General features: G+C 50.4%; 1 protein-coding gene across 1 annotated transcript; it reads right to left on the reverse strand.

The window, feature by feature from the left end:
* Window positions 1-256: 256 nt before the first annotated feature.
* TFAP2C (transcription factor AP-2 gamma) lies at window positions 257-9709 on the reverse strand. The gene is made up of 7 exons (XM_066978357.1): window positions 9380-9709; window positions 7773-8249; window positions 7513-7564; window positions 6100-6322; window positions 5281-5399; window positions 3775-3916; window positions 257-1896 (listed from the first exon to the last, which is right to left on the reverse strand). Exons 1-7 carry the CDS (start codon window positions 9425-9427, stop codon window positions 1611-1613), a joined length of 1347 nt encoding a protein of 448 aa, XP_066834458.1. The 5' UTR covers window positions 9428-9709; the 3' UTR covers window positions 257-1610.
* Window positions 9710-16449: the final 6740 nt, after the last annotated feature.

The raw sequence follows: 16449 nt of genomic DNA on the forward strand, positions 1-16449 counted from the left end.
TGTGTTTTATTTAAATAGGCAGCTAGCATGATAATGACATCTTAGGAAGAAAAAAAAATATTCTTGGAGATACATAGCATGTTTAATTGAAACCATTAGTTTTACTGGCAAACAGCTCTATATTTCTGTTCTGTTAATCTGAACAAAGTGCTGCAATTATGACTCAATACATAATGTCCTCTAGTGCTACTCACCCCATATTCCCAAAGTATAGAAAGAAGACAAAACCGTTTTCAGTTAATAAAACATTCCATGCTTCTATCCAGAATATTTTTATTATATGGTTATCATATACATCAGAATTATATTGGGAACATTTACAAATATGTAAAGATAGTTCAGAACCTCCATTATTCACATACACACTAACTCACACACTCATTTTGCATGTCTAGTCAGTTGTCAGGTGAATGATGCACAAAATTATTGCTTTGTGAACATACACCTCAGATTAGATTTAATCTTCAGTGGCAAGAATTGAGATATTTTTTAAAAAACAAATCTTAAATACCCTGTATAACATACCTGTGCATAAACCTAAAGATATGTTTAGCTTACCCATTACCTTTGAAATACTTACCAAAATTAAAATTTGAAACCCATTTATAAAAAAAAAAAGTATTAAAAAGTTCACCATTATTTACAAATCCGATTAAATTACACATAAATAAATATTTACATTCAACACACTGCTTCCCTTAGTACGCATAAAGCCTCCCTGGAAATATTTTTTGGCCTTAATAGGCAAAAAAAAAAAAGTTCAAAAAAAAAGTTATGTGCCTATTCTTTCAAGTTTCCCCCCCAATTTAAAAACAAGACAATATAAATATGTCAATAAAGCTGCAATATCCTTAAACACAGAAAGTGAATTTTCTAAAAGCATTTTCATTTTCAACTATTCCTTGTTAAAAAAATATCAAGATAATATCAACTGCAGCCAACATTACTGCAGTTTTTAAAAGCCTGAATATTTCCATAAAAATATGCATGTCAAATGCCATCAGATAATTTTACGTTTACCAGGGTTTTAGTACTCTCCTATGGTAATCTGCAAATAAAGGGGGAAAAAAAAAGAAGAGATTAATCTTACTATTTTCAGGTGTTTATAAAAAAAATTAATGTACATAAATCTATATACCATTATTTAATACTGCTTTATTGTTACTGTTGCGTTAAGAGAGAATAAAACCCTGATATTTTTATCTGATAACAAATTGACTTCCATCTAAAATCTGTATCTTAAAAGCTATACACGAAGCTGGTCACCTCTAGATACTTAGATGTGGAAAAGAAACCTAAATATATCTTTTTGCATATTTCCATCCAAACCCTTATAGCACCACTTTTACAGCAAAGGATGTCAATACACCTGTACCAAGTACTTATCTTCTGGTAATTGCTTCCACAGATAAGGGATACTGCAGCTTTTAGAAAGACTTGTCTCATGGATCCAGGAGGAGTGAAGATCCTGAATAAGATGATTTTTTTTCCTTGTTTTCCCTTTCTTATTTAAAAAAAAAAAAAAAAGTACCCAAATTTCTACGTTCCCCCGGCAAGAAGATCCCAGTCTGTGTTAAGGAGGAAGATTTTGAAGTCTGGTTTCTCTCCTTTTATTTCCTGTGCTTATCCATTTTATCGATGGTTTTATTGGTCTCTGCAGGGCTCTGGTCGCCAGCGTTCATGTATGTTTTGTCTGCTATTTTTAATGCTTCATTTAGGTAGTTCTGGACGGATGTCATGGCAGCACAGATGGCAGCACTCCCAAAGCCATGTGTGATCAGGCTAAAATGAGTCAAACAGCCCTGGATGCCAGGGTCCAAGATGGGACTAGGTCTCGTGTTTCCAAGAGGAGTTCTGTCCTGAGTGAGGAGGTCTGTGAATTCCTTACAAATCTGCCTGCAAGACACAAAGTGATCTCACTTTATACCACGGTAGGAATTTGTGCAAAAGCAAATAAATAAAAATAATGGAGAAAAAAAATCCACGTCAACTATTTGGCCGTTATGTGGGAATTTAGTTTTCAGATATTCATTACTCCATCAACAGCAAGACAGCAGTGTTCTCCACAGTCCAAAATTAGAGCTCATTTATTAGTACTGGCATCTGACAAACCTTCTGTTTTATCTGTGTCACACAAACACATACCCACGCTGCAGAATAATCTCTCCACCTCTGCTGTCTGGCTGGCTCGGCATCATTTGCTCTAGATTTTCAGGGAAGGCTGGGATGTAGGGCTAGTTTCTCTGAGAACTTCCACAGCTGTAGTTACATGATTTAGAGAGACTAAAGCAGCTGAAGAGGAGATCCAATCTAGTTGTGCGTGTTGTACGTACATCCCCTCTCTCATAGAGACCTAGGCCCTGATCCTGCAAACACGAACACATATGCCTGGCAAAACACGAATGGTTAATAACGCTCCAGCATATGTTGTTTGCTGCTTGTAAATCTGTCCCCTTGATGTGATTTCACTGGAGATGAGCAATCCTAACAGAATCATCACTTTATCAGAATTTCTCAAATCACAAACATCTTCCAAAAGATGCCTGCTATTAGGGTTAATAACAATACCAATAATAATTCTAAAGAGCCAAAGGGCTCATGCTCAATAAGCGTAAGGTTTAAGCTATAAGAGAAACAATATATTTCTATGAAATATAGTCTTGGTAAAGGAGGTCTCTTTTTCAGGGAAAGATTGATGGATTAATTCAGCACCAGGAGGAATGTGGAACCCCTGCACGGGGCAGGATTTTGCTTGCCTAATCCAAGCATAAAGTCAAAACAACTCTTCTCATCAGTTTAACCAGGCTTTTCTCGGATCCTCTGCACAGTGACGGTGCTTTCAAAGCAAGAAATTGCACCAACCCAAACCAGAAAACATCTCAGACCAGGATGGATCATAATCTAAGGGCTTTGGTTAAACGTCAGCGTGGGAAGGGGACAGTGAGCTCTCCAGCCGCTGGTGTAAGATAAGCACAGCTAAACACAGGTATTTCCTACCAGGGACCTGCTCAGTACATGCTCTATTTACTGGTACAAGTGTCTGCAGAACAGCTCTAACAAAGCTTCTCCTTTACCCTTCCTCTGTTCACCAGGATTTATAGTAAGAACTTAGTTAAGAACAGGGACTTCTCACATCTGCTAAACGTTGCCTTTCACTGAACTAAAGATCTTCAGCTTTGATACCGAAATGGGACTACCCACACTTTGATCCCTAGAGTCCCACGGGGGAATGCTGTTGCCAAAAACAGCAGCTACAAGGACACATTGGCCGAGCTTGCCTTGCACCCGGTGCGCCCACCAGTAACTCTCCGTGGAGGTGCACGTGTCTCTGCCTCTCTGGGCTGCACGCACGCAGGCAGGGCAACCACCAGCTCCCAGTCCCGTCCCAGTTCAAGTTCCTCTGCCACACCTGCCCCCCAGGTCCTCAGCCCTGTCTCACCTTGGGACATCTTTTTCCTAGAGATACAGCTACCCTGGTTAAAGACTTGGATTTTTTTTTTTTTAACTACTGTTTAAAAGAAACAAGCAACAACAAAAAAAAAGTGGTCCAAACTGCTTTAGAATTACCATACAGGGTTATTATTATTATTGGTTCAGACTAAAATAACTGCTGTCATAGTTGAATTCAAACCAAAACCAAGCAAGAATTGTTTCCTCTCCCTGATTACAATTACACATGAAAATGTAGCAAACTGTCCACAACCACAGATACTCATGGTCAGACAAAACCACCTTTAAAAAAGAAGGAAAAAAATGCAAAGCCAGAAAACTTACTTTGCAGCAAGAAGCATATTCTTCCTGTTCGCCATTTCGTTGCGGCCCATGTGTGGTCTAGTTAAATATTCGGCCACTGCTTTGGAAGGAAACTCTGTCTCGCATACATAACCGAAGTCACGGGCAAGATGTACAGCTTCACCTGGCGTGGGCAGAAGCGAATAGTTATTAAATGTTGCAGTGCTTATTTATTATAAGGAGATCGGGGAAATTAAGCAAAGCAGGGGAATACATTTCAAGAATTTACTCTTTTAGAAAGGGACACATCTATTTTTCACCATACCATTCATTACCATTTTCTAATCAATAGATCAGTGTTTCTTGGTAAATTTGCATCAAGAAAAAAAAAACAACAACAACACTACGTGATGACAGCTATGAAAAAGAATTCCCTTCCCTTTACTGGAAAAAGCTTTTCTTTTGTTTCTATGCAGATTCACTGCTTCGCAAAGACTAGAATTTAGCCTATAACAAATTTCCCACTGATATTTAAAAAAACTTGCAACTAAATTCCACCGATGTAACGATTTTTTAGTACATTTTCTAGCTCCTTTATAGTAACAATGTTCGTATAAAAATAAAATTGGAAGGTTTATAACTACACAGCTTTTTTCATTAAGGCAATTCCTTCATGCACAAAAACACTGGGCTGACATCATCAGGCTGTACCTGTAACACACACGTGTGCGTGCGCACGCACATAGCCTCTCGGGCAGCTCTTAAATCCAACTTCCAAAATAAGGTTTTAAATGGAAGTTGCCGTATTATTTCAGCTCATGCAGAAATGAAATAGCAGCAAGGTATTGTTGGATCATTTGTCATGTTTCAATTGCTGCTTCTGCTCCTATTAAGTTGTACCACTACCAGGAGCTGCTTTCAACAGCAGCACACAACATAACCCCACACAGACACGTAAATACACCCTGCCGTCAGCTTAACTGAGAGGGTCCACATAGCATGTTACAGATTAAAGGGGCTCCAGTTTCCCATCAGGAAGTCAAACGCTATAAATCTCACTTTATATGCTTGTTTATGAGAAAAGCTTCTGAGGATACCGCGGAGGTAAGGCCAGGCATCGCAGGCAGCTGCCGCGGACTTCAGGTCTCCCAGTAGGGAACCAAACCCTGCGATGTGCCGGGTCTCACCCCTTTCGCCTTCCCTTAACAAAACCCCAAACAACCTCAGGAAACAGACTGGACAACCCAGGCGTTCCGCAGAGCCTGGTGCCCACGAGGGAGGGAGGGATGCCATCCTGGCCCGTGGCTGGTGCTCGGCACAGCGGGGCTGGGAGACCCGACTGGCAGCAGGGGGGCGAGGAGCCCCCCAAAGGCACCTCAGCAGGTACCTGCTGCCCCGTCCCCAGCACGCTCACTGTCAACTACAAACACGTGGAACCCCCCCTCTATTGAGTTCATCGACTTCCCAGCCCTTCCACGCTTTGCCTGGAGGATAAAAGCTGTACACAAGGGAAAGGAAGTTTATTTTTAAGACACGTTCAAGACTGACCTTCCACCAAAGATGTCAATAGTGTCACATTTGCAGCTTTCCTTCTACCAGCTGGAAGGTTCAAGCCAATTTTATCCAGTTTTTCCCTTAATGATCTGCCACCATTTTTAGATTTGGCTCTGTAATTAGGGGGGGAAAAAAAAGGCTTTATTGATCTTCAGGGGACTTTTTTGTTTTGTTTAAAAAAAAAAAAAAAAAAGATGAGAAATTCCAGTTACTGACATTCAATAGGGTTCTACTGGGGGTAAGATAAAAGACAGGCTCTCTTTTTCAAGTGACCTACTTTTAAAATGCTTTACTACAAACCAGCCAGGATGAAACACAGCAGAGGTCAAAATCAAAATGTTTCAGACTGCACCACTGAACCAGCAGCTGTAGAATGATCACAAACCAAATTAAAAGTGTGTGCAAAAAAAGGACACACGAAGTCTCCTTGTAACGATGCAACAAGACCACGAGATTTAATCCAAAAATCATTCCATGGGGAGACAGTTCGTCACAGGAAGAAGAAAGCTCCACGAGCAGTTTTAAGAGACAAAAAATCCGATTTTCAACAGCGAATGAGAATTGCTGTCAGAGCTGTTAATAGCACTTCTCTCCGAGACGTGGCAGAAGTGCAAAGAAGTTTTATTTCCAAAGCCAATTAGGATTCAGTGTTGTTGGGCTTCTGAAAAATCTGAAGTTTGATAAAAGGCTTTCTTAGCTCGTCATTGTGCTAATCTGGCCGCAACCACACACACCAGGCACAGGGAGGAAAAAAAAAAGGATCGCAAACAACAGCCCCGGTGCGGACGGCTGGGAGCAGGGGTCGCAGCCTACCTTCTGAGTACTCCTCCTAGCAGAGAGGCGTTGAGACACTCCGGGGGCGAGAGCCGTCTCTGAACCTCTGCTACTGTCACTTTGTATTTGGACGTGGAGCTCAGGAGGGAGAGCCTCCCCGGAACCGAACAGAACACTTCGTTGGGGTTTATGACCACTCCGATTAATCCGTCCTTTTGGCAGGGGAGACTCAGAGCACTGTTTTTCGTTAAGGAAATGGGACCTGCAGGAGGGAAAGCAGGTATTTTAGGAAAGGGAAAAATAAATACGGAGTGGCAAGTGAATTTTCTTTGTATGAGGACAGACCGGGAGATGGGATTTCGTTTGGCACAACGCTCCCCACGACCCAGTCCCCAAACACCAGCGGTCTCCTCCACGCTCCAGTTCAAGGAGCTGCCGAACGCAACTAAATATGCTTCTTAAAACAAAACCGAAAAAAAAAATAAAATACACAAGGCGCCCCACAAAAACAATAATGAAAAAATGTGATATTTAAGTTAGCAGATCCAGTCCTATGAAGAGCCCGATAGAGGCGCAGACGACGAATCCGCATCCCTCGGGCTGCTGGCAGCAACCCGGGGCGGGAGAAGCCTCCCAGCTACCGCCGGGCTCCCCTTCCACCGGGAATTTAATCCCGGCAAATTCATAGCAGAGAGCACAACAGGGCTGAAGAACCGAAAGTAAACCCCCGCTGGGGAACGGCTTCGGCGGCTGGGTGCGCGGGGCCGGCAGGGGCTTGGCAGGGGCAGAGCCCCGCGGCCAGCCCCGCTCCTCCATCGCCCACCCGCCGAGCCCCAGCCGGGGGCTGCTGGCGCCGCTCGGAAAGGGTTAAAAAGAGCCGAGGTCTGCCTTGGTCCCTGGAGGGGGCAAGGGCTTTGGTGCCGCATCTGACAGCGGAATAATTCTCCCATGAGCTAAACGCAGCAATCAGCGCTCTGCCAAACACTTCTGCTTTTCCTCAGTTAGGTTATTTGTTTGAAGTCTTCTGGAGGAAACTTCCACTGATTTTTTTTTTTTTTGTTCAAAGCACAAATTTGTTTAAAAACAAAAGCAGAAAAAAAAAAAAAAAAAAGGCAACCCAACCCTACACGACCGTCCGCCTAAATTGAGTCAATACGCCCTTCCTCCTCGGGACCCCGGCCACAAAACCGCTCCGGTTACGGTTTATCCGAGCAGGCTCATGCCGACCGAGTCCCTTTCCGAGGCTGGGGAAGAAGTTAAAGGGGAAAAAAAAAAAAAGAAAAAAAGCAAGGAGCCCCCCGGGTGCTGCTCTCCCCGCCCCACGGGCACGCTGCGGTGGCCACGGCAGAGGGGCCGGGCCCCCCCCCGGGGGCTGCCCCAAGCCTCGGCCGCCCCGATCCCCACGGGGACCCCCCCCATAACCCGGGGGGCGGCGCAGGGCCCCTCACTGACCTTTCCTAATGACCGTCTGGTCATGCATTAACAAGTGTTGGTCCTCCACGTTCTGCAAAGAGAAAGGGGAGAAAGTTGCACACACCTCGAGAGCTGCGGGGGGGGGGGGGGGGCACGGGCCTTTGGGGCCGGACGGGCAGAGGCGGGCTTCGCCCCAAGGTGCGGGGCAAGAATTTGGGGTGAGCGGGAGGACGGGGGGGGGGGCTCCGGCAGCCGGGGGACAGGGAAAAGGTGGGGGGGGGGGGGGGAACGAGGCTTACCTGCACCTCCTCCATCTGGTGGGCCATGTCGTGGAGGCCCAGGTTGTCGGCCAGGGCGGAGGCGTCGAGGCCGTGGCCGTGGGGCAGCAGCAGCTCGGAGCGGCGGTACGTTTCCCGACGGCCTCCGGCCGAGCCGCTCTCCAGGGCCGAGAGGTGCGGGACGAGGCCGGGGCGGCCGTGGGGGGCGAGGCCGGCCGGCTCCTGGCCCTGCCGGGGGGGCCAAGCGCCCTGCTGCTGGCTGGGGGGGGGCGGCGGCGGCTGGTGCAGGGGGTTGATGGAGAAGGGGTCCCCGAGGTGGGAGTAGGGGTCGCTGGACTGCGAGTAAGGCAGCGGCTGGTAGGGCGGGGGGAAGTAGGGGGGCTGGAAATCGGAGGCTCCCGAGTGGGAGAGCGGCGGGGCCGGGCTGTACAGGTGCTGGCTGACCGCCGAGAGGTGCGGGAGCCGCGGGTTGCCGTTGCTGCTGCCATCGTGGCGGTCCTGGAAGGCAGACGGGGGGGGGAGAAGGGAGACGGCGGTCAGTGGGGGGCATCGGGCGGCAGCAGGGGACGTTTTCTGGCACCGGGGGGCAGAGGGAAAAGCCGCCCCAATCCCAATCCCAATCCTAAACCGGGGGCTCTCCCCCTTTTTTTTTTTTTCCCCAGGCACTTTGCGTAGGAAATGAGCCCGGCTCGCAGGGAAGGGGTTAGGAACCAGTTCCCACCGCTGTCCTCACCACGAGGCTCTCAACTTCTCCAAAGAATCATTTAAAAAAAATAATAATCCCAAGTCACCGGCGGGGCCCGATTTACCCAGCCCCACGCTGCCCCCATGGGGTGGCGGCTCCGAGCCCCGGGCAGGGCCCCCCCCCCCACGCTCCTCCCCCGACGGCTGGCACAGATTAACGTCCACATGGACCCGATCCTGGGTTTGAGCGGCTTCTGGCCCCACGGTCGGTAAAATCCCATCGCTGGGTAATGAGAAGCGATCGGGGTCCCAGCGGGGCGTGAACCGGCACCCACAGCTCGCCTGCCGCAGCCGGGAGGGGGGGGGGGGGGCACGGCCGTGTCGGAGCCCAAAACCCGGGTGCAAACCCTACGGGGGGTGAGAGCCGCTCCCACCGGGGATGGAAACGTGGGGAGGGCGGCTCGGGACGGCCGCAGCCCTGCCGCGGCTCCTACCTGCCCCCGCCGCCCCGAGGGGGCTCCCCGATCCAGCCGGGGCTCCCCCCTTCTGCTGGGGCTCCCCCCTTTTGCAGGGGCACCCTCCCTTTTGCACGGGCACCCCCCCTTTTGCACGGGGCTCCCCACTTCCCCAACTTTTACTTTTCCGACTTGCTGCGCGGGGCGCAGCCCTGTGCCTGCAGGCACTGCTGCGTGCGGGGGGGGGCAGGCTCCTTTCTCCCGGCTGGGGATGCCGGGGTTTTTTCCCTTTTTCCCCAGTATTTGAGGGGGGAAAATGGTTAAAAAAATAAATAAATAAAATAAAAAGTAAAAAGGAAAGCGGGGGCTCGGGGAATGGAGGAATCCCGGCTGGAGGCGAGCAGGGGGAGCACAGCGGCCGGGGGGCTCGGGGCTGCCCCCACGGCCCCCCCCCCGTTCCCCACCCGCCCCCCTTCCCGCTCCTCTCACCTCGCAATCCTCTTCGTACTTGACATTATCTGCTAGTTTCCACAACATGGCGTCCAGCCTCCAACCCAGGTGTGCGGTGCCGGGGGAAAAAAAAAAAAAAAAAAAAAAAAAAGCAGCCGAGAAGCTCAGCCCCCCCCCACGGGCGGTAAATCCACGTCGGCGCTGGGGAAGAGGAGCTGCCCCCCGGACGGAGCTCAGTTGTTGGCAGGCATGGAGGCTGCTGTCGGACTAACCCGCCGCTCTAATGGTCACTCGGGTTTTTTTCCCTGCCCAGACGCCCTTAATGGCAATAGGATTATCATAACTCCTCCCCAGGGATGGCTCGGCACCCGCGGCCGCCAGCCACTCAGGAGGGAGCGCGCAGCCCCCGGCCCCTCCTTCCGCGCCGCGCTGCGCCCCCGCGGGGGACGCGCGGGGCTGGGGGCACGCGTGGGCACCCCCCGCAGCAGCGGGGCCGCCCCCCGAAGTGCCGCCGCGCTTCTTTTTTTTTTTTTTTTTTAAAATATTTTTTATTCTTAGTTGTTTTGGGGGGAGGTGCAATGGGTGTGGAAGGATATTTATTTTTTTTTTCCACGCACACGCGTGGAAGGAATTTGTTGCAATCCACGCGGGGAGCTGCAGCGCCCGTACCCCAAAAGCGCCACGGGGCCGGCGGCTTCTGGGCTAAATAAATCGGGAAAAGTTCCTCGCCGGAGCGTCCGAGCGCCAGTCGGAGCGCAATTTGCATAATTGTCAAAGAGTTTTGACTTACTGATTACAACTTGTAAGCTACCGATGTTTAAGGTATAATTTCCTTAATTAGCCGACGAGATTATTGCAGCTGCCTTGGATCCCTCGTAGGTAAAGCAGCCCTGATTCAGCGTCCCCGATGCGAGGCGGTGCGAATCGCGGCGCTGCTCTCCCCTCGCTGTTATTTCAGCCCCTAACGAAAACCTCCCCGCCCGACCTTCTCGGCACAACTCGGGGCTGGGGAGCCAGGTGGGAGGCGAGCCGCGGTTTGGGGAGCTGGAAGCACGCTTTCATCCGAGCTCCCGAAATGCTGCCCTGCCAAATTGCCACCTTTCTGCGGCCATTTGATCTGCGCGCTTCTGTGGGTCGGACAAAATGAACATCGTCTGCAAAAGCAACGACTTCTCCCAGTGTTTTAAGGTGCATCCGGATCGCTGCTCATTTACATGAGAGGAGCAAGTGTTTGTTTATTGTGACAGGGACAAAGGATGACCCTGGCCGGGGCTGGCTGCGGAGATGTCGGCTATCTGTGTGCCCGGGGAGCTGCTGGTAAAGGCCCGAGCAGAGCCACGGCTCGCCCCTTAAACTACATCACCCCCCCTCCTTTTTTTTTTTCCTGAGCATCGCAGAAAAAAATAATAATAACAATAATATTAAAAAAAAAAAACCACCTACCCACCTCCCTCCGACTAAATGAACGATCTAAAAATAAAGCGAGGAGGACGGGGGTGCTGCAATAACCGTTGGAGGTGTTATCTGCCTTATCAGGCACGCAGGTGCTGATTTGCAGCGCTCGCATTAAGCCCATCATCAGCAGGGACTCCGCATTATCATTTTTGGTGGAGTCTCTATTTATTTTTTTTAACGACGGTGTTTTTCTTCCAGGGATGTTTCTTTGAAATGCAGTTCGCGACGATTATTAGCGAGTGTGCTCGCGCTGCTCCTGGCGTCATTAAGACTAGGCATCTAAATAATAAAAGACAGGGGGAGCTTAAAGTTCATTTGTATTAAAGGGACAAGATGGATTTAAACAGAAACGAAGAAGGGAGCCGTCGAGCTTCCCAGGTTTGGGAAGATCAGCTCTCCTCCTCCCAGAGCCGTCCCGCACCGTGTGTAACAACGTCGGAGATTTTTGTCGGAACCTCGGATTTTCTCTCTGCTCAGAAACGTCACGCTGATTTTCTCATTCCTGAGCATTTTCAAGGTCTGAACACCTCCGTTTTGTTTATTTTGGTGGCCAGGAGCGCGCCGATGAATCCAGTTTCTCCTTATTTGTTTACACCCATATATCAAATACATATAAATAGAGGAGTGGAAGAGGATGAGGGGGTTAGAAGAAATTATCTAAACAAGGCGCCCGAAATAACCGCTTGGCTTCCTCGAAAACAATCCAAGAAAGCAGACGAGGAGCTAGAAGCGGGGAAAGGCTCTACAAACTTTCCCAGACATCACTCTCTCCTCCGGCTCCCCTCCCAGCGCCCGGGCTGCGGGGGCTCCCCCTGCGCCCCCCCGGTGCCGCCGTCGAGGGATGCTCTGCGGGAACGGCAGCGCAAACGGCCCCCGGCCGGGCAGCTCAGGCCCTTTTTTGGGGGGAGAGGGGGGGAATAATGCTTTTTGAGCGCCCCCTCCCCGAAATGAATCCCCTGCGGTGCTGCTGAGCCCGAGGTTGCGGCGGCCTCGCCGGGCACTGGGACCCGAGGAGCAGCCAGGGAGGTGGCTCCTGGCAGGTGGCGGCTCAAAAAAATACAAATAAATTAAAATAAGTGCCCGTATTTTGCGGGCATCGCCTATTTCCAAGAAGAAGGGGCTTCTTGCTTCCCGGGGGCTGCCTGCTCCCGCACACCTCTGCTTTTACGAGGCTGCACGGTCCCGCGGGGGCCCACAAAGCACCCCAGGTGTGAACTCGCTCTCGGGAGGGGAGCCAGAGCCCGCTGCTGAGCCCCTGTCGCTCTCAGTAGTTTTCCTATTTGGCAGCAATTACAAGAGAGCGTGGGGATGCTAATTAGCTCCATCCCTCTTCTTCTAAAAAAAAAAAAAAAATTATTTAAACGCATGCATATCTGGATCCCTAATGAGGCTGCAGCAACCTGTCCGCATTGTCGCCTCGGCTCCTGCAGAGCTTTACAAAGGGAGCCGCTGCCCCGGCCCCCGGAGACTTTCCTGTACCTTCCACACCGGGTCCTGGGGGGCGGCAAGAAAGTGTCGTGTGTCCTATGTCGTGTGTCCTATGTCGTGTGTCCTATGTCGTGTGTCCTATGTCGTGTGTGTGTCCCCCCTCTTTCCGCCCCCTCACCCCGCGGAGCCTGCGGGGCTGCCAGGGGCAGGACCCCACCGCCCAAGGCCCCCCCGGAGGGGAGGGAGCAGAGCCGCCCCCAGCCCCGGGGGGATTTTTTTGGGGGTCCCCCCCCCCGTCGTATATTCGCCCCATATCCGCGGTCCCCGCCCCGCAGGACGGCTCCCCCCGGGCCGCGCCGCCGCCGGGATATTTTGGGGCGGTTTTGCAGCGCTCCGCCGTTTCCCCTCCCCTCCCACCGCCCCGGGGGGGGGGGGGGGGGCAGGAGGGGGGCATCCCCCGTGGGAGCTTCCCTGGCCGGCGGCAGCCTCTTCCTCGCCCTTTGCCCCCCCCCGGGGGAGGGCAGCGGCCGCCCGAAGGCTCCGGGCTCCACCGCCCGGTCCCAGCGGTGCCCCGGGGCCCCCCCGGGAGGTGGCAGCGGTTTTAACACCCCCCCCCTCCTTCCACCCCCAGTCCCTCCCCCGGGTGTGCAGCGTGGCTCTGGGCACCCGCCCCAGCATCACAGGGGCAGCCGGAGCCCCCCCGGGGACCGGGAGCATCCCTCGCTCCCCGCCGTTTGCCCCCGGCGACAACAAAAAGCAGCCGGGGGGGGGACGGGGATGAGCCGTCGGGTGCCCTCGGCCTGCCCCCGCTTGTGCAGGAGGCGAGGAGAAAATGTGCCCACGGCGGGGCTGCTGCCTTCCCTGGGCATTCCTCTGCACCTCGGGCTCCTCATCCTCACCGGGAGGGGAAGAGGTAACGGTCCCTCGCCAGGCTCTGCCAGGGAAAAGGGGGGGGGGATCAGCCCCAGGACCCCTGCATCTCTGCCCAGTGATCCTGAAGGACCTCCTGGAGCTGTGACATTTTGCCTGCAGTGGTGTGATCGCTCCACGCTGGAGGGATATTCTGATTTATTTCTTTTTTTTTTTTTTATTCCCTCCATTTTCCATCCAGCGGGAGCAGCAGTGGCATCGGCTCCGTTGCTGTTAGCCAGAGCGCTGCTCCGAAGGAAGTTGTTGCTAGACCGTGTGTGTAATTGGGCTCAGGTCGTTAGAGCAGGAAGCAGACTCCACATTAAAAAATAAAATCAGGACACCACAATGCTGAATGTGAAATCAGAATACATATATTGAGTTATGCCCTTTTCTGAAAAGCAGGAAGAGAAACAGCTTTTGGCACGATGCGCATCATTCATACTTTAAAAACTAGAGCTGTGATGGATCGTACATTCCTACAGCTAATTGCTTATGCTACAAGAAGAATAAAAGCTCCAGTACCACAAAAAGAAAGAATCCCATAGGCAAAAACAGCAGAAAAGCAAATATTTCAAATACAGGCACAGAAATGAGCTGAAAACACATTGCTCAGCGCAATGCAGGCTGCAGCTAACACAATTCCTTCAATACAAGCCTGCCATTCCTTTTGCCCTTTCGGGAAAAGGAGCAGGCATTGTCACTGAGCTATATTTGCACTGCAAAAACATGTCATTAGATGCTCTCTTTACCCTTTCCTCTGCTTTCAGGGCATATGCAGACTATACGATACCTTAAACGATGCACCACTTTTAAGGAAACAACTGCTGAGGTGATGGTTTGGGGAAGGTTTCTCCACTGACAGAGATGGGCACCAGTACGAGGGGTCTTTTCTGTCTCATCTTGGAGGGCTCTGCAGCTCGTGCAGCCCGTGCTCCTTCAGGGTACTCGGCAAGTGTGTTTTTTAAACTATCCACCCCTCCATACACGTATATATACACACACATCAGGTTTAAAACCCGAATAGATACACCAATTAAGCTTTAAAAGTTGGTTCTGAAGACATACCAAAGGAGTTTAGAAGAGATGCAGCCAGTACCTGCACATAAGAAAGGAATTTACAGAACAGCTCACCTTTTTTCTACTTACCTTTCACTCTCCAGTCATCTTACAGGGATGATGAAATCAGAAAACTGACCTCGATGTCAAGAAAATGGGTCACGTGGGTTGAAGCTGAAGATTTTCCCCGTGGGCAATTTAAATAAGCAAAGAAAACAAATTCACTTACTCTTTTACTTCTGTAGTCTAGATTCTTGAAAACCTCTAATCCCTCTAAATAACCAGCCTTCCTCAGAGTCCTCCACCTAAACCTGGCTGCACAAAATCTGAAATGTATTGCACACAGGGGAAAAGCATGGAGGGAAAAAAAAATAAACTTTTAGGGACAAATACAAAGAGTCCAAATCTTTGACTTTTTTTTATCATTTAGCAGCAAAGACGAGCACAAGGCGACTGTTTTCCCTTGCATGTCCCCGCTAACAGATTACCCCAAGTGTTTGCTTAATTGTGATGCACTGGAAAATACAGAGGTTTTGCTGGCACCATGTTTCCTCCTTTGTGGTGTTTGCCCGTTGCTGATAGCTGGTGAGCTGCAGCACTGCTACATGGCAAGGGGAAGCAGAGCTCTGTGGGGAAAAAAAAAAAAAGAAAAAAAAAAAGAACTGCTGGCAAAAGCTACATCAGTCAAAACTCTACACCTAATGCACTCTGTCATTTATAATCACACTAATAAGGCATCAGTGAAAGGCTGTCAGCATTACAAAATATCAGGTGCCAGCAAAAGAACTCCAAATTCTTCCAAACCTGCTCCAAGCCGCATTCTCAAGGACTGGCTTTTGCAGGTGTAGCTGCAGAGACAGGAGTCCGTGATGACGTTGCGTGGTAACTGTAGCAAACATCTGCAGGAGAAGATTTTTTTTTTAATAGCTCTATTTTTTCCAAGCAAAATTATTTGCAAAACTTTATGCAGTACTGTTGCTGCAAAGGCACAAAGGAGATACTGCAGGGTGTAAGCATTCACACCGCTTAGCAGCCTCTTATCTATGTTCCCCTAACTGCATGCAGGTATGATTGCAGAGGGACACAGGTTTGGGATGTCCCTTTCACTAAAAACCTCCTTGCTATTCAGTCATACAATGGAGGCAACACTATGTGGGTGCTTCAGTTCAAATCCAAATCAGGCAGCATTTCAGGCATCTTTAGTTTGGGATTTCTCATTTTTTCTGTCATCCCCTTTCCTGCACACATGGACTCATGCTCCAAGATGTGCCATCACTGCTGTCGCTACCGGAGTTTTGCACGGGAGCAGCACTGCGATCAGGCAGCTGTGGCTCTCATGCCCGATTCCCAGCTCTCTCTTTGCCTACGCTAAATTTCTGCCTGCTGTAGTACAGTGCCCAGCACGCACCAGTCCTGAGAAGCCTAAATGCGGTAAAGAGGGTGTTTTCTGGATTTCCAGTCTCTGCCAAAAGTGTTTCAGGGAAGAGCTGAGTGTTCCTGTCCCGGTGGGTTTAGGAGCCCCTGTCCTGATGCCACCCAGCAGTTCAGTTCAAGCAGCTTCGTATCGTTTACCACTAGTACAAAAATCTGTCACTGCAAAGCACGCGGCTAGCACAAATTCACTCTTCCAGTACAAATGTATCAAAAAAGATGTGGACATTAACTTGGTACCGGCAGCTTTATGCCGCATGAGATGTCTTCTGCCCACTGCATCCAGATGTGGTCCACCACGCTGTCACCAAAACAAACTCCCCAAAACAGTGATACCAACGCTGCCTGGAAGCACGTGCATCGGCTAACTCAGCAGGAAGGCAGCCATGAGCAGTGCCTGGTCCGGATGAAACTTGTGCTGTTAGACGACACGGTGGTCTACAGCGCCGAGATTAACAGCCCCGGGAGCACGGCCTTGGACTGCAGCTGCAGGAAGGTGAAGAGGGGACACGAGAGGAGCAGCTCCCTCCCTCTGGGCACAGGGGAGCCATGGGGCAAGAGCCCGTCGAGGAACGAGAGGGAACTTTGAGGGCAGGGAAGAGTTCTCGCAATGCCGAGTCGCACTGGTGCAAGGCGGCCGGCTGCCTCGGAGTGCCAGCCCTGGTGCTGAGAGGCGAGGAGCAAGGCCACCACTTCCTTGTCCTCGGCTGCATTAGAATTGAAAACAATCACGGCAGCGAAACAAAACCAGCTCAGCTGAACAGATGCAAATCCAGCGGCAGACATGGGCTCAAACCAGGTCAAGCTGCACCCATGCAAATTACGGG

The sequence above is a fragment of the Anser cygnoides genome, chromosome 16 (assembly GCF_040182565.1).
Source record: "Anser cygnoides isolate HZ-2024a breed goose chromosome 16, Taihu_goose_T2T_genome, whole genome shotgun sequence".
Classification (NCBI taxonomy): Eukaryota; Metazoa; Chordata; class Aves; order Anseriformes; family Anatidae; genus Anser; species Anser cygnoides.